The 21,772-nt window shown below is 42.3% G+C and overlaps 1 protein-coding gene across 1 annotated transcript; it reads left to right on the top strand.

The window, feature by feature from the left end:
• Nucleotides 1–171: 171 nt before the first annotated feature.
• Nucleotides 172–21,637, top strand: atad5a (ATPase family AAA domain containing 5a). The gene is made up of 22 exons (XM_033645529.2): nucleotides 172–763; nucleotides 1,577–1,640; nucleotides 2,734–4,469; nucleotides 5,797–5,869; nucleotides 6,004–6,162; nucleotides 6,688–6,829; nucleotides 6,914–7,174; nucleotides 8,468–8,616; nucleotides 8,946–9,096; nucleotides 9,348–9,665; nucleotides 11,732–11,828; nucleotides 11,984–12,066; nucleotides 12,161–12,297; nucleotides 12,379–12,556; nucleotides 12,791–12,958; nucleotides 13,068–13,310; nucleotides 13,416–13,480; nucleotides 13,653–13,842; nucleotides 16,109–16,242; nucleotides 16,425–17,275; nucleotides 17,436–17,594; nucleotides 19,349–21,637. The coding sequence occupies exons 2-22, from the start codon at nucleotides 1,590–1,592 to the stop codon at nucleotides 19,491–19,493; spliced, it is 5,490 nt and encodes a 1,829-aa protein (XP_033501420.2). The 5' UTR covers nucleotides 172–763; nucleotides 1,577–1,589; the 3' UTR covers nucleotides 19,494–21,637.
• The last annotated feature ends 135 nt before the right edge of the window (nucleotides 21,638–21,772 follow it).

The following is a 21,772-nucleotide window of genomic DNA, read 5'->3' as shown; positions in this document are numbered from 1 at the left end:
ACTATTGAAAGATGTTTCAATGATGAGTAATTCACACAAGAGTAAAAAGTGTGACGGTCTCCCCTATGCTATTTTTATTTTTAATATTTTCTTTTCTCCTTTTTTATGTAATTAAACTAAACTTCATTTTCTTTCCCTGGAGCCTTTTGTTCTGATTACAAAATGTATTGTTGAAAAATGTTTTTCAATATGTAAAGAAAGCAATAATCGGCGCAGCCAGCAGAGGTAGCTGTCACTTTTCCCTCTCCATTAACCGCCCCGCCACACGCCATCTTTGTTATGGGCTTACTGCGTCACCAGATGGCGAGGGCATTTTCTCTCCTGCGATTGGCTGAAGCCAGTCATGCCAAAGGTCGCGTATATTTGGCGCTCTTCGTTCAGGACCGGGCTGGCGCGTTTTTGAAAGAGCAAGAGACGTCAAGAAACATGTATTTTGTATTCCTACTCAGACGAACAATTCGGGAAATATCAGTTTAACGGTTTCCACTTCGCGTTCACACACCTGTGGCGGACATGTTGGGAATGTACGGAGCACTTCTGGGACTTGTGAGGAGCGAAGCTGCGACGAGAGTAGCATCTACCGACGTCTGCTAGCTTGTTGTTTTACGGTGAAATTTATATGTGTGGTGGCAACACACAGAGCTGTCCGCCTCACACAATGAACTTTGCCTCTGTTGTTCACTCACAAACACGGAGAAGTGAATAAGAAACGGAAAGAAGACGGTCTAAGAAGTTGCAGCAAGTTACCTGGTCGGTTTTATCGGTGAGTGTTTTCCTGACCTTTGTTTTCCTGGCGTCTGTGATATGGCACAAAACTAGAGGGGCTACAGGGCGCCATGTCAGGGATGATATTACTTTCATGTTGCTGCCTTTGACCCCTTTATGACATTATTGAGATATTCACTACACAATATACTATGTTGTGTTGACTTTGCCTCACCAGAACTCCTAACTTCCTGCGTAGTGTGGCATTAAAGCTGCTTCACAAATACTCTTTGTCTTGTGCAGGGCTGTTTACTGTTTACAGTGTCACCAGTGTCCCATATGGTGGTTGGCTTTGAGTAAAGTATAGTTAATATCTTTTGAATTGTGCAGCACATTTGTTTGTACACATATCTACATGACTGATGGGAATTTGTCTCAGTGAGCACACTTAAATAAAGATAAAAATGTAAAACCACTCCCTCACAGAGCACATGATACATAAACACAGCAAATAAGACAGATGTTAATGTCCATACCCATAAAACAATAGGTAAAATAAAGTCAGACTCACAAGGGCACCATAGATACACTAGCACCTGTAGGGAAGTAACAGCAACAACCCACTAGATCAAGGGTGTCAAACATACAGACAGTGGGCCAAAACTGGCCCTCCAAAGGGTCCACTCTGGCCCACTGGATGACCCTCTATGTCACCGGTGGATGTCTGCGTTGTGTAGATATAAAGAGGCTCAGACCGTGGATATCTTCTGAAGCAATCTCCCTTAATTCCTCTCCTGACAGCAAGTGCCAAAAAACAAAATCCTCTGCTTTCCATGTGCAGTGTGCATAACAATGTTTGCTTTTGCTTTAGGTCACTTCACATTATGGCTGGTGTTGTGGCTATGGCATCTATCATTGAGGACTTTGACACCCAGGTATGTTTACGACACTGATTGTTGCATATAGCATATGCAAAGCTTTTACGAAATGTTTATTCATTCCTGCATTTTCATATTTGATTAACAGGATACTTAGCTGATTTTCAACCAGCTTTGTATCATAACAGTGTGCCTAAAATCTGTAAATGAACTCTGGAAAACTTTGCTCCATCTTACCAGTATGCAACATATATATAACATTAGAATCTGTGAACAAGAAACAGGTGCTGATCAAATCTAAATTACGATTCTGTTGCTGCAATACCTACAGAGCGCTCCAGGATGATGCAGAAGTTAGCTCCCCCCGGTTCCCTCATCAAAAAGCTTATGGGATTATTCCATTCGATTTTGGATAGTTGCAGAAAATAAAATGTTTAAATGTTTATATTACTTGCATGTTTTGTTTAGCAAGATCATCTTCACAAATGAACACCGCTTTTATGATTTTTGAAGCCCTAAATGCAATTGCCAGAAGTAAATACCTAATTTTAGGCTATAAACAAACTACACTGTGGTCACATGTCTTAATGTCGCCACCACAACGAGGCTGTGGCGGTGTGTTTGGCGTGATGACGTTCTGTAGTTTCATTTAGCAGCTTGTTAACAACTGCATTTTTTTAAGACACAGAAAAGCTTCAAAATGCAGATGTGGGATATCTACCGACATATTTAATATGGAAGTCTCTTAAGCTTGTGTTAACCACAGACCCGTCGACTTAAAGATGAGGGAACCAGGAGTGCTAAAATGCTAACTCATTTCCAGGCATATTTTTAGCATATTTTTATCTTACTGTTTAACTGTAATTCCAGATAATTTGCTACCAGCTGGCCCACATACTGATCCCTTTGTCAAAATGGCCAGGCTTGCATTACATAAGTCCAACAGCAGGCGCGTTTATTGGTCTGGTGCAGCGAAGTCCATTCTGTTAGCCGCAGGTTTTTTACCTCTTGACCAAACGCAAATGCCACAGCACCTCTTTTGTCTCTGGTCGTATAGCACTAATTTAAAAAAAACTGTGTTTGTTACTGGATACACAGCCCAGTCTTTACAGCAGTGAAATACTTCTTAACTTTGTGACTATTTTTACAGCCTTGCAAGAAATCTCGCAAAGATGGTGGCAGTCCTGTTGTCAAGACAATCACAAACTACTTCTCACCTGTGCCCAAGCCTGCGGAGAAACCCTTTTCACCTCCTCGCTCCAACAACATCATGGACTACTTCAGCCGTAAGGCTCCGTCCTCTAAAGAAAAGACCAGCTCACCTGAGCAGTCAAAAGAGAACTGTCAGACGTCTCCACCTGCAGAAAAACACACCAGACCAGAGGCAGCAGTGAAACAGCCATCTCAGAGACGGAGTAGAAAAGCCAGCAAAGCTGCAAGAAAACTTGTGGAGGCTGAGGCGGTTAGCTCCACAGATGAGGCGAGCTGCATAATTGTAGAGGAACCAGCAGAAGCAGTCAGCAGCTGTGGTGTTTTTGGCAGTGATACAGCAGCACTGATGGCCCAGTTCAGTGCTGAGGCTTCTACTGGAGAATCAGAAAGGAATAAACAAGAAGAAGATGAAGATGTCAAACTTCATCCAGAACTTAACAGCATTGAATTATCTCCAATTGTACCATCAAAAGATAAAGTCAAACCCACTGCACGAAACTCTAAGAAGGCAAAGCATTCAGAAGCAGAGGAGAGAGAAAAAGAGAGCTCCTTGTGTGATGTTAGTATGGAGGTCAACGTGGATGAGGCCTCTCAGTTAAACAACAGCACGGTCACAATCTCCTTTGAGGATTTTGTGCGGAGTCAGAGCCAGGACGGGGGTGAAGAGGACATGGAAGATGAACAGGGCAAAGACGATGAAAGTAAAATCACAACAGAGGCAGAAGCAATGGACACTGACCAGTTGGACATCCCTAAAGCTGAAGAGCATGTGGGTTCTGCGGAGCCACCTTTTCAAGTCTCACCCCGAACCGTCACCATCCAGGCTGAAGTACATGCAGTCTCACCCAAACAGGAAGCCAACAAGGCAGGGCCAAAGGTAGCTTCCATCTTCAACAGGAAAAAAGGGGCGACGAGCCCTGCAGAGGTTGTAACGTCTCCTCACACAGAGGCCGGACACCCTCCCCCTTCTACCTCCCTGACTGTCAAGCGTAAATCCAATGTGGTTCTTCAAGAGGAAGATCTAGAGCTGGCTGTGCTTGAGAGTGAATCCATGCCCAAGTGCAGTGAGGCAGAGAGGAAGCAGTTCATGGCTGCCTTCAAACAGCCCGGTCTGGATGCGTCCAAAACGAAGCCCGGTAAGGTCCAGGGCAAACAGAAGCAACCAGGAGAGAAGGCTTTGGACGATGCGGACAAAGTTGCAGAAGAAGACGCTGTAACTCCAGCCTCTGTTGAGCAAGTCCCTGCTGCTTCTCGGGAAAACAAAGTAGCTAAGAAGAAGCCAGCAAGAAAAGGCAGAAAGAAGGCAGTAGAAGAGAAGGAGGCAGTCACCACCCCACCTGCTGCTTCTGCGGAAGACACAGTGACCACAGTTATTGAGACCGTTGATAAAGAAGAGGAGCCTCCCATCACCTCAACTCCCTCCATCCCAGCAGTAAGGAGGTCCAGAAGAGAGGCTGTAATCAGGCAGTCACCGGAGACCACCCCAACAACTCCAATCAGAAAAACCAGGAAACGCAATGAGTCGAAGGATGCAGCTGCTGCTGCTGCTGCTGCCGCCGCCACCGCCGATGACAGCCCTGCAAAGGTGTCCACCCCAAAGACACGCAAGTCCAAACGTGGCGTCTTTGTAGCAGAGATGGTGTGCCCACCTGACTCAAAAGAAAGTCCAATCAGGTGACACATGCATACAGCTATGCTATAATACTATCACACATTCTGTGAAAAGCATTTCTGGTGCATTTTTACACATTGCTTTGAGAAAACATGCACAAATATGAACGAAATGAAAGCGAGTACGAACAGAAGGTTCCGTCCTTTTCCGCATACATATCTAATGTTGAGCATAAATGAGCCTTCACTGTTTTCTAACAGTCCTGCAATGAGTCTGTGATAAATGTATCATACGGTTGAATCAGCACCTCTCTAAACAGGGTGTCCGTGGGGTCTTAAAAAGTATTAAAAGTTGATAAATCAAATGTTGGAAAATTAAGGCCCTTAAAAAGCATTAAAAAGTCTTAATTACGATTTTATGAAGTATTAAATTTTCTTGGCATTCAAGCTTTGACAAAAAGTATCCATGAATGTATAATTTATTTTCCTCCTTGCGACTATTATAAACAAGGACGTGTAGAGAGACACACTCGGACTGCCACTCGGGGTGGGGGCTGAGCGGAAAAAAAAAAGTCCAAAAAAGTTAGTAACTTAAAAATTATGGTGAAAGGGTAGTTTCTTGCAACCCTAGAATTAAGATAAAAATATTCACAAACGAAAAAACACTTCTGGTTGCTGATAAGTAGTGTTTAACACTAAAATTTAAAACCCTTGGCGAGCACTGCAGCGCAAGCAGACAGATGCGCGACTCAGCAGCATGTGTCACTGACACCAGACTCAGAGCACAGCAGACCGGTGGAAAATGTCACCATCAGCATATTATTTTACATCAATAAAATCTATTTTATCATTATTTTGAGTCACATTGTTGAAAGAATTTAGTCGTCTGTGTTCAAGCAGGATAATAGGTCTTCATTCATTGCACGTCGGGCTTTCTATTTCCTTGTCGGAGATGTTTTCTTTTTTAATAACCAACCAAAAACAATCAATCAATTAAAAACACAAACTGGAACTGGAACATGAAATCTTATATGCCTAACAGACATTGCTTCTTGTTCTTTGAGTTTACATATGGTTAAAGGGGAAAAAACAACCGTAAATGGACGACATGATTAGTGTTGCGTTCAAGGCGCCATCTCATTTTATCTGAGTTCTGTTGTATGTTTGTGCTCCATAGATTTAATTGCAAACTACAACTGTTTAGTAAGTTAAAGATGCGTTGCTGCTAACGACAGCTTGAAGTGGCGATGAGGTCTTAAGGTTTTTTTGGAAGGTCTTAAAAAAAGTCTTAAAAAGGTATTGAAATTAACCTCAGGATTCCTGCATATACCCTGCTAAAACATTTTTGTGTTTTCATTTTGTGTTCTAATTCTGTTTTCTTTTTCTTAAGGATTAAATTTACTAGAGTCCATAGAAATGCGACCAAGGCTGAAAGTGGCATAAACACTTCTTTGACTCCTAAAGTAAGTATGATTGTTACATATTGGAAAAGGTCTGAATGTCATGAATTGTTGTCCTGACTTGACAAGGAGCAGTGTTATAATATTATCGTAATTATGGGCTGATGATGATGAAATACTCTCTCTATATTTTTCAGACATCAGCTGACTCTAAAACACAGAGGCAGGCGAAGAAGTTGGTGGAGAAAGCCAAGGTCATTCAGCAGAGTAAAAAAACTGCTGTCAAGGAGAAGGGCACCTTAAGGCGTTCATCACGAACTGAGGCCTCCACCAGGAAGAGCTACTGTGAAGATGAGGTACAGTTAAAGCTACAGTTGGTAACTTTTATTTTTAAAAAAAAGTTAAGTTTTATCAGATCTTTTACTATCTTTGGACTGTTTGCTTGCACATACGGAGCCTGTTCACATTGAGGTTGCAACCTTGTTGTAGACATATACCTTGGTGCAGCTTGTTTTGCACTGAATTTCTCCTTGGTCTTGTGAAATAACTATAATTTACCAAAACCACTGAGAAGCAAGTGTACTTAGTCCATTCTGGGGTGCATAGCTGCTCAACACGGCGCTATATAGAATAAATATTTCACTCTAATTTGGGGTTGGTAGCAGGATTTTGATAAAACTAGTTGCAGATCAGTGTTTATAAAGTGCTGTAAAGGCCTAAAAACGGATGTCAAACGTACGACCTACGGGCCGATCTCGTCTGGCCCTCTGGATGACTGCACAAAAGAGATGATTGTACCTATGATATGACACATGATTAATTGTACCTGTAATCTGTGTGTTCACTCATTCTTTTCCTTGTTATTTGGTTTGTTTTTTCAGGATTCTGTCATCTGCCTGGAGGACGCCCAGAGTACCACTCCCCAGGCAGCAGGAAAGACTAAAACCCAGAAACCTTTACGCAGTCTGAATGAAGTTCTGGGTAAAGCCCCATCTGGTGGCAAAGAGGCCAAGGCTGTCCCAGGTAGTCTTTCCCACTCCAAGTCTTCATTTACTGTTTGCCATTTTGTTGTAGTCTCATCTAATAGTGCTGCTTTCTTTCTCACAGGCTCCAAAGCGACCGCGCTGGGCCAAGAGAAAACTGCTCGGAAGGTGTCTGCAGTGATTTCCATCTTTGATGACAGCAGCAGAGAGGGCTCTGAGAACTCCCAGGATGATGAGCAGTTCAGGGCGCGCAGAGAGTTCTTGAAGAGCGGCCTACCTGAGTCCTTCAGGAAACAGATAGCCAAGACTGCTGCCACCAAGGAGGCCTACTCTCTCTCCTGTTCCTCCTTTCAACCTGTTATTCACATAAACCAAGCACCAAATGGTGAGCTGTTCCTTCAAAGAAATACACGTTGTCTAAAGTAACTAAGTACATTTATTCAAGTACTGTCCATGAGTGGCAATCAGGCATCAGCTTTTGGTTCCCATTTTTGGTTACCTTACATTTTGAGTAATTAAGAAACTACGCAGTTAAATGTGGATGTTATAATAACATAACTGATACCTTACAGAATTTGAATCTCAAGTGGTTTCAGTTAATGTTTCCACCCTTAATCTCTGGTGTACAAAATCCCGCTTGGCAGCATTAATCTTGCAAATGCTGCTGTTCATCGGCTTGTTAATTGGTGTGCCAGCTCTTGCAGCCTCCACCTCATTATCATTAAGCTGCCCTCTCATTATGCCTTCAGCTCCAGTGCTTGTGTATCCCACCTTGAATTAGTGAACCTGATGTGTCACTTGTCGAGATGTATGTTGTGCATGCTTTGCAGTATGAATTTTTGTTCAGCCCAGAGACACTGGGATACTTTGCCTCTGAAGCAAGGTTGGAAATTAGCACCAGCCACCAGCTAAATGCTGGTAAAATAGATTTGCTGCACTCACTAGCCAAAAAAGGGTAATCTATTGAGTGGCTGGTAGATTTTGGGATCCATCAGCCAAAGTTCCAACCCTGCTCCCAAGACTTCACAAATTAAAGTTTCTGTTTTTCGTTCAGGTTCATCTGGTTCATCAGTTTTTGCACATTTGATTGTGATGGTGACGGGTTAGTCAAACTCCTCACCCCACAGTTACTCCAAGTTGCTTCGCCATAGTCTATAAAGCAAATGTCTGTTTGCACGCATGTTTACGCACAGTAATTCAACAAATATTAAAAACATTTGCTGTTTGCAGCTCCTGTTTTTTATGTCAAAATGTGGCTGCCACTGGTGGCAACTAAAGGCCAATATCGTAGGTTGCCAATATCTCAAAATGGTTGCAACCCGGTAAGTGTTACTGTTGAGCCCTGCATTAAAGTAGTGATAATTATAATTCAGTAATATATATTGTTCCAAAGTAAGCCATTTTGCATAAGGAGTGCTCTTACGTTTGGTACTTTAAGTTATGTTTTGATGCAAGTAGTTTTAAATGCAGGACTTTAACTTGTAACAGCATTTCTGGAGTGTGGTATGGCTACATTTACCTACAGACATGATCTCAGTACTTCATCCATCACCGTTGTCTAGTACAGTTAGTTAAATAATTAAGTTGTCTTTTTTTGTGCATTAGTTTCATTATTATGAAGGACTGGTGAATCAAGAGGGACGGGAGCCTGACTAAATTTGTTTTTGTTGTTTGACAGATTGTCCTCTTTGGGGTCTGTTGTGGCCTGAGTCTTCATTACTGTCTCATATGAAAGAGCTTTGGAGTCAAACATCCATCCTGACTCCATCTGTTAGCGGCTCCCTTTGTGTGAAGACGCAACCAGCTCATAGAGCCTTCTGTGAACGGGTATGTTGAAATGACTATAATGATGAAGGTAGTGATGCAGTTACATGTTCAACAGGATCGATACCTCAGAATACATTTGCCTAACTTATAGCTACTATCTGGCTGCCTGGATGTTATATTTAAAAAGGCTTATTAAGCGAGACATAAAAACACATAGTTAAAGTCTTATTTCTGTCCAGTTTGTTTGTATTTTTGTTAATTTCATGGTTTATAGTGCACTTATTAAACTTTTTATAAATGGTTAAAACAGATAAGACGTTATGAGGGTAAACTACAGTGGGGTTAAACAGCAAACACAATATTTAAAACAAGTATTTTTCTTCCTGAAGGGTTCTGGCTGGAGGCCTGAGATCTCTGAAAGTGTTCGTCAGCTTCTAATGGAGGAGGTCAGCACCTGTAACCCTCCCTTCCCTGTTCAGACGTTCCTCACTCGCTTCCTGAAGAGACGCGCCGACCACCAGCAGCAGTGCACAGTCTCAGGTCAGTCTGACAGGCACTTATTGGACTCGCACACTGAGAGCATCAGATGGCATTAAATGTTTATTTTAGGCTGTTATTTATCCTGTATTTATTTATCAGCATCTACAAGAAGAACGTTTTTAAGTTAAGCAATGTGCCCTCAAAGCACATTATTTAGGCAGCATTTTAATCGATTAACATTTACAAACCTGCCAAAATAGAGACAGATTAAATTAAACTATTCTGCACATCCACTTTATGTTACCTTCTAGAACCAGAGGCTGTAACCAGAGCCACAAGCTCCACGCTGCCTGCTGAACAAGTAGGAGGGAAGAGGAAGAGGACAGATGATGAGGGGGAAACAACAGTGAAGGTGGCGAAGAAGCAACGAGCCTGTGTAGAAGAGAAAGTTTCTGAGCCTGAGCCAACAAAAAGGGGAGGCCGTACGAGGCGATCTCGGAGATCAAAGCCAGAGGAGGAGGTGGACGACAAAGCCAAGCCTTCAGTCAAGACTGCTCCCATCCCATCTGAAGACGACTGTATGATTGTGACTGATGAGCAGCTTTTGGGAGAGAACACTGGAAATAAAGGTGAGGTGTCACATGTTACACTCTGAATTACCCAATTTTTATTTTACTCTCTCTTTGAACTTTGGAATCAATAGACAACACTTGATCTAATTAGGAAACTGGCCTCATGACATCAGAAAATGTGCTGAACAAAAAAATTGGGCAATCAGCCAATGGGAAGTGACTTAAATGACATAACTGCACGACAGGAAGCTCCTATGTAATGTCAGTGCAAGTTTGCAATTAAAGAGGAACAGACTGACACACCATAAGTCCAACTTAAGCTACGCTCTCTGAGGGTTGCAGCTAAAAATCTGTGTTTACTCTAGTATTTTTTAAACTCCAGTATTTCCTTTTGTAGCAGTTGACTGGCTCTGACAGTGAAGCGAGGGCAGACTTTTATTAAGTGCTTTTGAAAGTACTATAAATACAGCTGCCGTCATTGACTCCACCACAACAATGTATAATTATCTTAAAAACCACCTCCAAGAGGAAATCGCACCTTCCAACTGGCATGACAACTTCAGTACAAGCTTGTTAAAGGTATTCATGTGGTGATTGTTAACTTGTTTGCTGGATAGATCCAGTTGGTGTCTGTAAACATCATGGGCTGATGTAAGTCTCTGAGTCTCTAAGTTACTATTTATTAATGAATTGGCTTGAGTCCAGTGGGGCTAAGTAGTAGGGTGTGGAGGGAGATCATGAGCCACTGACACTGACTGGGGTGTTATACAGTCTGATGGCTGTGGGGACGAAGTAGTGCTGCACGATTAATCTAATCGCAATCGCGATGTCAGGCTGTGCGATTACATAACCGCATAAAAGGCTGCGATTTGCGATTTAATGTAGGCTAAACAAATGTTAACGTGTGTGCCTGTGAACGTGACTGCCTCTCCTGTAGTGTGTGGAGTTTGTTGACATCACGCCCACAAGCTATCCTGGTGCGTGCAGCCGGCGTGCAGCAGTGACCAACGCAGACGCTGAAGAACGTTGAACAGAAAGACGTGCTGTGTAAGTGTAAAAGTTAAAGTCGCCACGTCCCGGAGTAACACGACCAATCTATATCAGCACTCAAGACAGGACGTGGCGACTTTAACTTTTAAACTTTTACACAGCGCGTCTTTCTGTCCAAAGTCGCCATACCTGAAAGACGTGCTGTGTAAAAGTTTAAAAGTTAAAGTCGCCACGTCCCGCGGCAACACGACCAGTCTATAACAACACTTGAGACAGCACAGCACAGGGAAAAGTAGGAAGAGTGCATGCGAGAGAAAGCCGAGCCGTGGAACGTTAAAGACAAAGAGACAACTGAAAGCTGCCAGAGCCTCATAAAACAACATCCAAGCACAGTTAAGCAAACATTTGTAAGTGTCACAGGGAAATCATGGACTCCATAACAAATGAAAAATTGAGCAATTTTGCTCTGTTTCGGCCCACTTGACATGCTGCTGTGTTGTGCTATGGCGTGCTGGAATTTGTCATTTACGTGACAACACCTGAACGCAACACAGGCTCGCTCCGCTGTGTGTACAGTTTGTGTTTATGTTTATTTTATTTAAGAAGGGACAGTGCACATTAATTAACATGATCACGTAAGTCACGTAAATGTGCCAAATTTAGCCATACAGGCTAATTTTCATCTGCAGATGTGCTGCGCTACTGTGTGAGCAGCGTCTTTGACTGTGCTCAGTCTGTTAATGGTCATTGACACACTGTCTGTCCATAATAATAACTATGTCAGGTCAGTGCCCCCCTAATATAATGTAGGGGAAACACTGAATCAAGCAAAAAGACTCACGATACCATTTATTTATTACATTTTATTGTAATCGCAATCGCAAATCTCGGTATTGTCCACCATAATCGCAATTGCACATTTTTATCAAATCGTGCAGCACTAGGACGAAGGATCTCCTGAAGCGTTCAGTCTTGCAACACAAGCAAATATGCCGATCACTACAGTAGTGGGTATCCATATCTGTGACCATTTCAGCTTATTGTCCAAGCAAGGCTGCAGGGGTGACCTAGTCTCAATCTCTTTTTCTCTCTATACTCACCCAGAGATACTCAATTTATTGTATGTTCTACAGATGTGGTGAAGGAGGACGTGCTGTGGACAGACAAATATCAGCCTCAGCACTCCAGTGACATATTAGGCAACGCTGCCGCAGTGAGGAGGCTGCACAGGTGAGGCACTAAAACTGTTTTAATTCCACTGCAACTGACTGTGTTTTCTTTTATACTGCATCTCTTAAATGGTATCAGACCTTTACGCAGATGTGCACAATATGTTGATGTGTCAGGATCATTGGGGTGAATGTTTAATGTTTCTTTTTGTACAGCTGGCTGAAGGAATGGAAACTACGCGCAGACCGAGAAGAGAGAAAGAAGCAGAAAGACAAGACACAAGAGGAAGGCAGCAATGGTGGGACAAAAAGACATTTTACAATTTTCTTTTCAACTACATTTGTTGGTTTGATGTGTGTTTGTGTGACCGCATGATGGCTCTTTGTGTGCAGACTCAGACTGGGACTGCGGAGAAGAGGACACCCAGGATGACGAGGACATGTTATGTAACACACTGCTTATCACAGGACCCACTGGAGTGGGAAAGACTGCTGCAGTCTATGCTTGCGCCCAGGAGCTCGGCTTCAAGGTACAAAATCTGTAAGGTACATAACTGTGTGTGTGTGAGAATCAGCGTCCTCATTTCCTAACGACTGTGTGCTTTTCTAAGGTATTTGAGGTGAACGCTTCATCTCAGCGGAGCGGCCGTCTCATTCTGTCCCAACTGAAGGAAGCCACTCAGTCACACCAGGTGGACAGTCAGGGGGTCAACGCCCACAAACCCACCTACTTCAACAGTTACGGCACAAGCAGCAGCGCTGGCGCTCTCAGGCCTGGATCCTCTCCCAGTATGTACAGAGCTAACTTTGATAACACTGTTTCTAATGAGCGGTTGGCTTGTGATAGGAACTGTTGTATGCATATTTTGTATGTGTTTGGCATTATATACAGCGTGAATATTGCAGTTTTCTCTGGGGCTTAGCTGAAAATCATCCAACTCTTGTCATTGGCCGATCAGTTGGTGCATCTCTAATTACAAGACGAACACAAACTGATTGTTGATTGTTTTCTTCATCTCCCAGGAAAGGTTAACTCTCCTCGTAGGGTGGTGTCCTCTCCCAGGAAAAATCCCCAGTCCCCAAGAGGTACAAAAAGAGGAGGCCTGGCTCCCACCTCTTTGGCTAACTTCTTCAAAATGGGTCGACCCACCACCAAGGAGACGCCCAACACTAAGAAGAACGAACAACCAGGTAAATGTTAACTTATGTGACTAGGCCACCTTCATGAAAACGTTTTATCAGGACTTTAACAATAAGTATTTTGCTGTTTCTTTTCTCTCTCCCTCATCTCTTCATATAGCTGCTTCCAAGAAAGCCACAAAAGCAAATGAAGGTGCCAGTAAGCAGAAGGACCCCGCAGTCAAATCTCCAACAGCCACCACCCCTAAAGAGAAGGATAGTGAGGAGCAGAGCAAGAAGACAGCCACCTCACTGATCCTGTTTGAAGAAGTGGATGTTATTTTTGATGATGACTCGGGGTTTCTAGCTGCCATCAAGACATTTATGACCACTACGAAGAGGCCAGTCATCCTCACTACCAGTGGTGAGTAAAAGGAGGAAGGTCAAATGTCATACACTTTTGTGTGAGTTGATCAGATTTATTTATGCTCTAGTTTTGAGTCTAAATCAAATCCTGCATGTTTTATAGATCCTGCTTTCAGCGCCATGTTTGATGGCAACTTTGAAGAGATCCATTTCAGAACACCTTCAGTGGTGAGTGGACGATTTCTCAATACAAATGCTTCAATATTAGATCTTACTGACTGTACTGGTTGTTTAATGTGGCTTGATCTTTTGATGCCAGTGTAGTGGGAACAATCAGTCATCAAAAGTAATCATTTGTGCATCAGTCAGTTTTTCAGTTGTCCTTCTCTTCCTGGTGCAGATGGATGTGAGCAGCTTCCTGAGGGGGTTGTGTCTGACTGAGGATGTGAGGACAGACCTGTCGGACATCAGCTCTCTGCTCAGACTCAATGGATGTGACATCAGACAGAGTATACTGCAGCTGCAGTTCTGGACTCGCAGCGCAGGCGGCCACCACGTGACCAGGCCACTGACGCACACTGGCAAAGCTGGTAAGGAGATGAGTTTGAGGAAGCATGCGAAAATGTTGGAATAGTAATATTGCTATTAATTGATTTTGCTTTATTTATATTTTCAATGTTTTGTAGATGTCAGTGAGCACTTTCAAAATCAGTCTGTTTGTATCTACTGTCGACATGGATCAGAATTATTTATGCCTTTTATTTAATCTCATCTGGATTACTGTAACTTTCTATTCTGCACTCATCCCTTCCTATGCTTTGCGTTCCTTCTAGAATACAGTTCAAAATTTTATTAATCACTCATAAAGCGTTAAATGGTAAAGCCCCAAGTTACTTCTGACCTGCTAACCCCATATGTAGAAGGGCACACACTTAGGTCAGTAGAAAAAAGCTCTTCTCGCAGTTTCTATGTCTGGACATGTAACAAAGGGTGACCTTGTGTTTGCTGCATGGCACCTAAATCATAATGTGACACAGTTTGTTACAGGGAACCATCTGAAAAGGGCAGGCACTTTCAAAAAAAATACTCGGCAGGTGATTGGATGAACCATTTCTGTATCACCGTATATCACAGGCCAGTCAGGAGAAAAAGCCAAAACATATTTTTCAATGGAGAAAAGCTCTAAGTGCATGAATGATGAGCTTTGAATCTGTAGTCTCGCCACCAGACAATCAGAGATCTCCGCCTTCTGATAGTCTGGGGACACTCCTTTCTAAAGTGTGTTTAACACACCGGCAAAAACGGCCGGCAACAAAGCAACACCTCTTGCATTTTTGAAAAGGACACGCCTTCTCGGAAATGTGCTCTCCCCCTTTTCTCGTCCACAAGGAAACAAACACACAGAGAGCTTGAAAATGGATGCTGAGAGATTTAACTCCGTTTTATCAAATGTGCGCTCATCCGTAAAGAAAATATTTTTTCCAGCGGATGTCTTAGTTACAACATTATTGAGCTAACTGGAGTAGTTTCATGTCGTATCCGACAACGGGAAGCTTTTAACAGATGATGTCCTGATGTTAGCTTTGCTGCTGCTGTTAGCCGTTCCTTGTCAGCTGCAGCCACTGATGCTTTCTAGACATCGTGATTTCCCAAAAGTGAATAAATACCACACATAGCAACACAAAACTGCTTTGCTAGCTCAATCATGTTGTAACTAAGATATCCGCTGGAAAAGATATTTTTTTCACGGACCGTTTAATAAGTTATTACCTATTACAGACACCGCTAACGGCTAACAGGGCTAACAGCTAACGGTTAGCCCAGCTAAACGTGCACACAGAAATAGTAATGTTTTTTCAATCATTGTGTTTATAGACTTTACAAACATCGGATTAGTCCAAACGGTGATACAGTGATGTGAAAAATGTGATATATAGGCTATATATATAGCTAAAAGCTCTGCTGGTTTTCTACCCGAAGTATTTGTAAACAACAAGGCGATTCCCTCTAATGTTATAGTCCGGCCGGACGGATGAGTCATGGCCTTGTAAAAGATTATGTTTGTTTCTTTTAGTTGATGAGAATGTGTCGCCGCAAACGCGACAAACATCCACTAAACTTTGACGGCATTTTCTGTGAGCACGGCTGAGCCATTTTGTACCGCTACACATGTTTCTAGTGGGACTATGTTTATAAGCACAATAGTTCAGTGAGCCACCGAAGGACCGCCCTGCAGATTTACTATTGGTTCTGCAACATAGGGAGTTTTTTTAAACTCTGAAATTGTATCCGCCCATCTAAACACAAAATCAGGGAGAAAGTTATCAGTCTTTAGTTAAGCAAAGCGTCTAAAGACTGACTTGTGAGTCTATTGAATCTGAGACAGCATCACAACTTCTTTTGCAATTTTCATTTAGCCTTGCTATTTCACAGAAAAAATGCCCATAAACATGCCATGAAGTCAGTCATTTTAGGTTGCAACAGTCCCAAAAACAGCCTTTGAAATCCTGGATGGACTGATTGGTTGGCGTCTGACAAGATGGAATTTTGTGTCATCTCGAGATTCTGTAATTTATGTGTAATCTCTTAATATCACAAGAAATCTGCTGCTGTGCACGATAAGATAAATTCTTGAATGATTTGCCGTACACAATCCACACAGCAACAAACTTATTGTTTTTAAACTGGAATTGAACAGCCAAACTTGACTTGTATGATTTTTCTTGGACAATGTATTTATTTACCTTTTATTCCTGTCTGGTATGTCATTTGTTAAAGCATTTTGTAGCTGTGTTAAGAGAATTGTTATTCAAATAAATTTAATGTTGTTATAAATCACCTTTTACCATTATACAGAGACTGATAAGGAGGCAGCTGCGTGTGCAGTGACGGACCCACCCACTCTCCCTCCCTGTGACACCGGCTGCACTGAGAGCATGCTGGGCCTGCTGAATGTTGAACCTAAGAGGGACATTTGGGAGCTGCTCAGGGTAAACACTTCATTTACCATACATACAGTGCTTAGAGTAGGAACATGTAACAAGTGAGGCCTGAAACATGTAACAAGTGAGGCCTGAAATACTTTAACCGTGCTAAGACCTCCCGATGACTTCTTTAATATGATCACAATGTTTTTTTAATTCTTGATCGACCGGGTTTGTGTCGTCAACAGAGCCAGAGTCCATCGGAGGAGACACTACGCTGGGAGCTGCTGACAAACTGCAAGCGACGAGGAGTGGACCTGCTCTATTCCAACATGGAGACACTCTTACCTCTACCTCTCACACAGTTGACTACCTCTACCCACAAACCAGAGCAGTCTGTTTCTGCATCACAAGACCATCCTTCCGTTAATCTGAAAGAGATGCCATCCCATGCCAGGGTACTGCACACGTCAGAGTCAGCAGATTGCTCAGATGACGGCAGTCCAGTTAAAATGTCAGACAGAATGAGGAAGAACAAGAGGCGGCACGGTCTACCTGACCAGGATGGACTGGACTCGGACTCAGAGGACAGTTTTCTATCTCTCTGCAAGCCACAGGGCGCTCCTCAGGCAAAGGAGGAGGTCAAAGAGAGTTCCGTTTCACAGAGGGTGAAGAGAAAACCACTGACTCCAGAGGAGCGGGTAAAAAGTCTCCCAGTCTCCCAGTGTCTGGAATCAATAGCTGACTTTTTAGACAACATGTCGTACATGGACTCAGCCTTGCCCGTTCATCTAGAAGGGGGTGACGGCCACAGAGGAATGTCAATAGCCAGTGCAGTGATGAAAGACGGGATGACAGATGAATCACGTGTTGAGACTGAGAGAGGGAGCTGGATGAGAGGAGAACATGTCTCTGAGATCTCAGCTGCTGTGGAGGCTCTGAGCTTCCACAAGTGCTGTGTTTCTGTAGCGGAGGCATGGGACAAAGCCCAGAAACTAGAGGGGGAGCTGGGAAAAGAGGCTGCGGCAGAACTCACCCTCCCTGTGGCCGCTCATCGACAAAGTCACAGCATCACTCAGGAGGGTCCCTGTCAACCACAGTGAGTCTCATCTTTCTTTACACAATGTTATCAACGTTTGCAGTGTAAACTTCATGCTCTGCGGCTCAGTTGGCATGACTTTGATCACAGAATGAACAAATTCCAATCCTGACCAGTTAAACCAGTTCAAATACAGATAAAATGTATTTATGTGTTACAGGCTGGCCCAGCGGAGGAGAGAGGTGATGGAGAGTCTGACGTTCAGAGGAGTGTTTGGTACTCTGGGCAACAAACCAGCAGCTGCTCTGGACTACTTGCCAGCTCTTCGCACCATCTGCAGATCAGAGCAGCTGAAGGAGCAGGGCAAAGTTAAACGAAGGTGAGCATGCAGAAACCAGAGTCAGTGCTGATTTTCAACCTGACTCAGAATTACATCACTCAAATCAGATTTGGCTGTTAAATACAAATATTCAACTATTAGTTCCCTTTTTTTCCCATATAGAGTTTGAGAGTTTGAGCAGAGTTCAGTTTGACGTTCAGTGTTACAGAGACATTCATGGAATATAGTAAACAACCTAACTGCGCAAACAGTGGATCAGAAATGTTTAACATTTTTGCCGGCACTAGATATGAAACAAAAGCCAAAAACTTTATCATCCTAAGTTACTGTGAGCTGTAATTTTACCACTTCTAAACAAAAGGCAGAAGATAATGTTATCTTGAAACCTCACTTGGCAAGGCCTCCCCTCCTCTGGGCAGCTGTCTCAGTGTCCGCAGCTGCCTGTACTGAAGAGCAATGTAAAAGAGAGGAGCACTTACTCTGCAACAAAATTTGGGGACCAAAACATCCACAAAAGTACACTGTTTACTGACAAAATAAAAAACTCTAAAGAATCTCAGTCACCTGAGGGATCTGCAATTTGAATCTCTGACTTTCTGGGGGCGCTACACTCCTACAGCTTTGTGTCATAACAATGTAACTAGTAGTGTGTGTAAATAAACTGTAGTAAACTTCCATCTTACCAGCGCCCAGCTCTACCTGCTCATCTTCCAGCTCATAATCACCAGATGACACATTTTGCATCATTCCATGATCAAACATGAACCGAGATTCTGTTAGTGCGTTGCCTTTCTTTTTTTCACCTTAAATGTTTTTAGCAACTTACTACATGATCGTTTGTTCCCAGCTGGCTGCCATGGTGTTTCCTGTTGAACAATGGCAAAGCTCACATTACATCATCCTCCAGTGGGAGCAGTTATCGGTCTGGTGCGGTGCGGTGTGTTCTGGTAGCGAATGCCACAGCCCTTCTTCTATTTTCTCTGTGCAGTAGTAAGAGACAAATACTTTTGAAATTGGTGTTACATGACCAGACAGTCCAGTTTTATGAAAAATACAAGTGAAATACTACTTCCTAAATTGGCTTAAATGATGACATGTCAAGCTAGGGACTTAGCCTGATATGGTTGGGTTGTTTTTATTGAGTAAATGCTAGCCATCACAGTTTAGATCTGGATTAATCTTATTTCCATAGAGTCTAACATTAGCTAGTGTACTTGTTCTTCCAAATTCCACTTGCATTAGCTCTTCAGCCAAAGTGCCACCTTCCCGTTAGCGTTAGCCCCTGATGGTTCTGTTTTTTTGGTTGTTTGTTTTTTTATGCTAAGATAATATTAGCAAGACTAATAATGTCCTAATCATGACCTTAACAATTGCTTTTGGCTTTTGGGAAGTGGTGTAGACATTTAGCTGAAATACATACATATCTGTGCCCTGTCTTTTAGTTGACCACACAGACGTTGCAATAGCTGCAAAGAGCAAAAACCACATTCTTTTGTACTAGCTACCCCCCTTTCTTTGTCATCTTTTTCACCTCTGATAAGTTTGCACCCCTGTAGTTTTTCACTTGGCCAGCAGCATCAGGTCTCGGTTTAAAGTGTGGGCAGGATGTGGTGAAGTGCTTCTCCTCACAGGCAGCCAGCACGTATAACTGACAGACTACAAATAAATGTGTGAAAGTGTAACCTGAACTGTAATCGTATGCAGGACACGGTGCATGCATGTAACTCATGCAAGTGCAGCCAAGTCTGTTGAAATGGGTCCACAGAAAACTGATTTTTGTTTTTACTCTACAGGTTCCTACACTACTTGGATGCGATCCACCTTGGTCTTGCAAAGAGCACTCTGCAGTACCTTGCTGAAGTTTTCCCCGGAACCACAGAGGAGATCAGACGTGTCCTCATGATCACACAGAGTCCTGAAACAAATACTGCTCTTTGAGTGGTCACACTTTGAAGGTCCAAATGTTTTGGCTGAAACACATTTACAGGTTGTGTTGTGAAGCGAGGATGAATAGTCAGGCAGCAGTATAAATCATAGTGCCTTTTGCCACCTTAAAATCCTGACCTCGGCATGAGATGATCTGGTCAGAGGTGTGTGTGCACAGAGGACTGTCTGGTGAAGCTTCCACTTGTTTCTTCTAGGATGAAATGACTGAATCACTGAATACAGGAAAGGTATTCTCACCTGAAGGGCACACAGCTAAATAACCTCAAATGCCTGATTCAGCACATCCTTTGGTGCTTTCAAAGACTGCACTAAAGATTTTTACTTTATATGGTTTTTGTAATATTAAGCTGTGCTGGAGTCTGTTTTTTTGTACAGTAGTGTATTGTACGCTGAGGCCTTTGCATTTTGCAAAGTGTTTTTATTAAGTAGAGTATGTATCGTTAATGATTTGTAAGAGATTAACATGTAAAATAGAATTTGTAAAGGCTGTGTGTAAATTGTCACTCTCCACACAAAGTACTGTTGATGCACTCAGGATCTTATCCAAGTTATAAACGGCAGACGGCTTTTCACAGAAAGTTTGTCAGCTTCACATCACCGTCACATTCAACACTGATTTTCTTTTTTCTTTTTTTTAATTTTTATTTGATCTTTTTTCACCCACAGAGTAATCATTTGCATATCAGTTATTCACCATGTTTCTTTTAGTTGCTGAAGAAAGCATTGTTTTTCTTGCTTGCCTTTACGATGATCGGAGAATCCAAAGACGTAGAAAATGAACTGAAGTTAAAAGACTGTGTTTAACTATATAAAAACATTGATTTAAAAACCCTGATGCAACTCCTGCACTATAATCCAAGTCTTATGCTGCAGTCATGTGCTCCTCAGATGGTACTTTTCTGTGAGGTAGAAAGTCGTTCTTCCCACTTTGGTGTGTTCATTAGCTTTTTAGTTATAATGTGGAAAGAATATGTGCTGCTTTTTATACCCCAGAGCATTAAACGTCCTAGTGAAGATTCGTGTTGCTATCCAAGTATGGTGAAACAAACGTTAGCTTTATATAACAGTAATTTTGTCCCAGACTTCTTGCTATACCCGTACTCCCTAAAACCACTAAAATCTTGCTTTATCTTTGTTATCTACGGAAGCACATTGCATTCACCGAATAAATAAAAAAAATCTCGTAATTACAAGATCTTTTCTCGTAATTACAACATATCTCAATTCACCTCTGTAGTCTACAGGTATAACGCTTTTATTCTGAAAAATGTTGACCGGAAGTACCGTCCAACTGTTTCTCGGTGGACTCACTTTAAAATCAGCTAGCATTAATGTTATTACGGTATCAGCGAAAGGCCTTAAGGTAGTACAACGTCAGGGTCTCGTAATTACGACATCAGGATGTGTCGATTTTTTTTAAATTTTTTTTTATTATTATTATTATTCAGTGAATGCAGTGTGCTTCCGTAGTCAGGGTTAATGCTAACAAAAAGCTTTTTAGTTACGAATACAACCTAATACCAGATTACAAGTTACATGTGAGCAAAAAGTAATATGCAATACGTGAATTAATAAAAACTTTCTTAACATAAATCAAATGTTTACATTCATCTGCCATGTTTTCTGCATAATATAATAGCAGTTTGACCAGTTGTGTACCAAAATTTTCACCTATCTAAGTTGTGCTGACTTTAGGGGGCGTTCATGTGGATTTTCCAAGTAGAGAACAAATTTTTCCAATTATTCCAACACGACATGAATGCAGCATTTTTCAAAACCTCACTATTTAAACACTGAAGTATGAACAGTCTCATGCACTGAGGCGCTGCACCCAAGGCAAGTGTGTGCATTTGAACGCAGCATGTGCACTTACACAAGTGCTCTGCTGGTGTGCGTTGGTTGAACATGGTGCAGTTTTACTCCTCTTGGAAGAGTTTTCTGGTTTTGGATTCTTCGTTCACCATGGAGGCATGTGAGAGAAAGTTTACTTCTCAAACTCAACACAGGGTGAGGAATTGATTTACAAATGATCATTTTGTTGGTGCAGTGTTCCTTTAATATGTACACATTATTCACAGTGGGGTTTTGTTGTGACCAAATAAAGGTTTATAACAACTACATAAATAACTTGTCTCATCATCTATGTGTTTACAGTGTGTGTTTTTATCGTGAGCTGATCTCAGTGTGGCTGCAGATATCTGGGGGGGCTGGCTCAACCAGAAATGTTTGCTTTGGGAGACTGAGGCTTGTAAAGTCTTTCAGCGCACAGT

This window comes from Epinephelus lanceolatus, chromosome 18 (assembly GCF_041903045.1).
Source record: "Epinephelus lanceolatus isolate andai-2023 chromosome 18, ASM4190304v1, whole genome shotgun sequence".
Taxonomy (NCBI): domain Eukaryota; kingdom Metazoa; phylum Chordata; class Actinopteri; order Perciformes; family Serranidae; genus Epinephelus; species Epinephelus lanceolatus.
Note: the sequence above shows the minus strand (reverse complement) of the source record. Positions and strands in the feature narration are given on the sequence as shown.

What these genes read in the sequence shown, in the direction of transcription:
- atad5a (XM_033645529.2), top strand. Translation starts at nt 1,590, where the DNA reads ATGGCTGGTGTTGTGGCTATGGCATCTATCATTGAGGACTTTGACACC. An exon ending in TCAAAAGAAAGTCCAATCAG is followed by an intron (nt 4,470 to 5,796) that starts GTGACACATGCA and finishes CTTTTTCTTAAG; the next exon opens with GATTAAATTTACTAGAGTCC. An exon ending in CATAAACCAAGCACCAAATG is followed by an intron (nt 7,175 to 8,467) that starts GTGAGCTGTTCC and finishes GTTGTTTGACAG; the next exon opens with ATTGTCCTCTTTGGGGTCTG.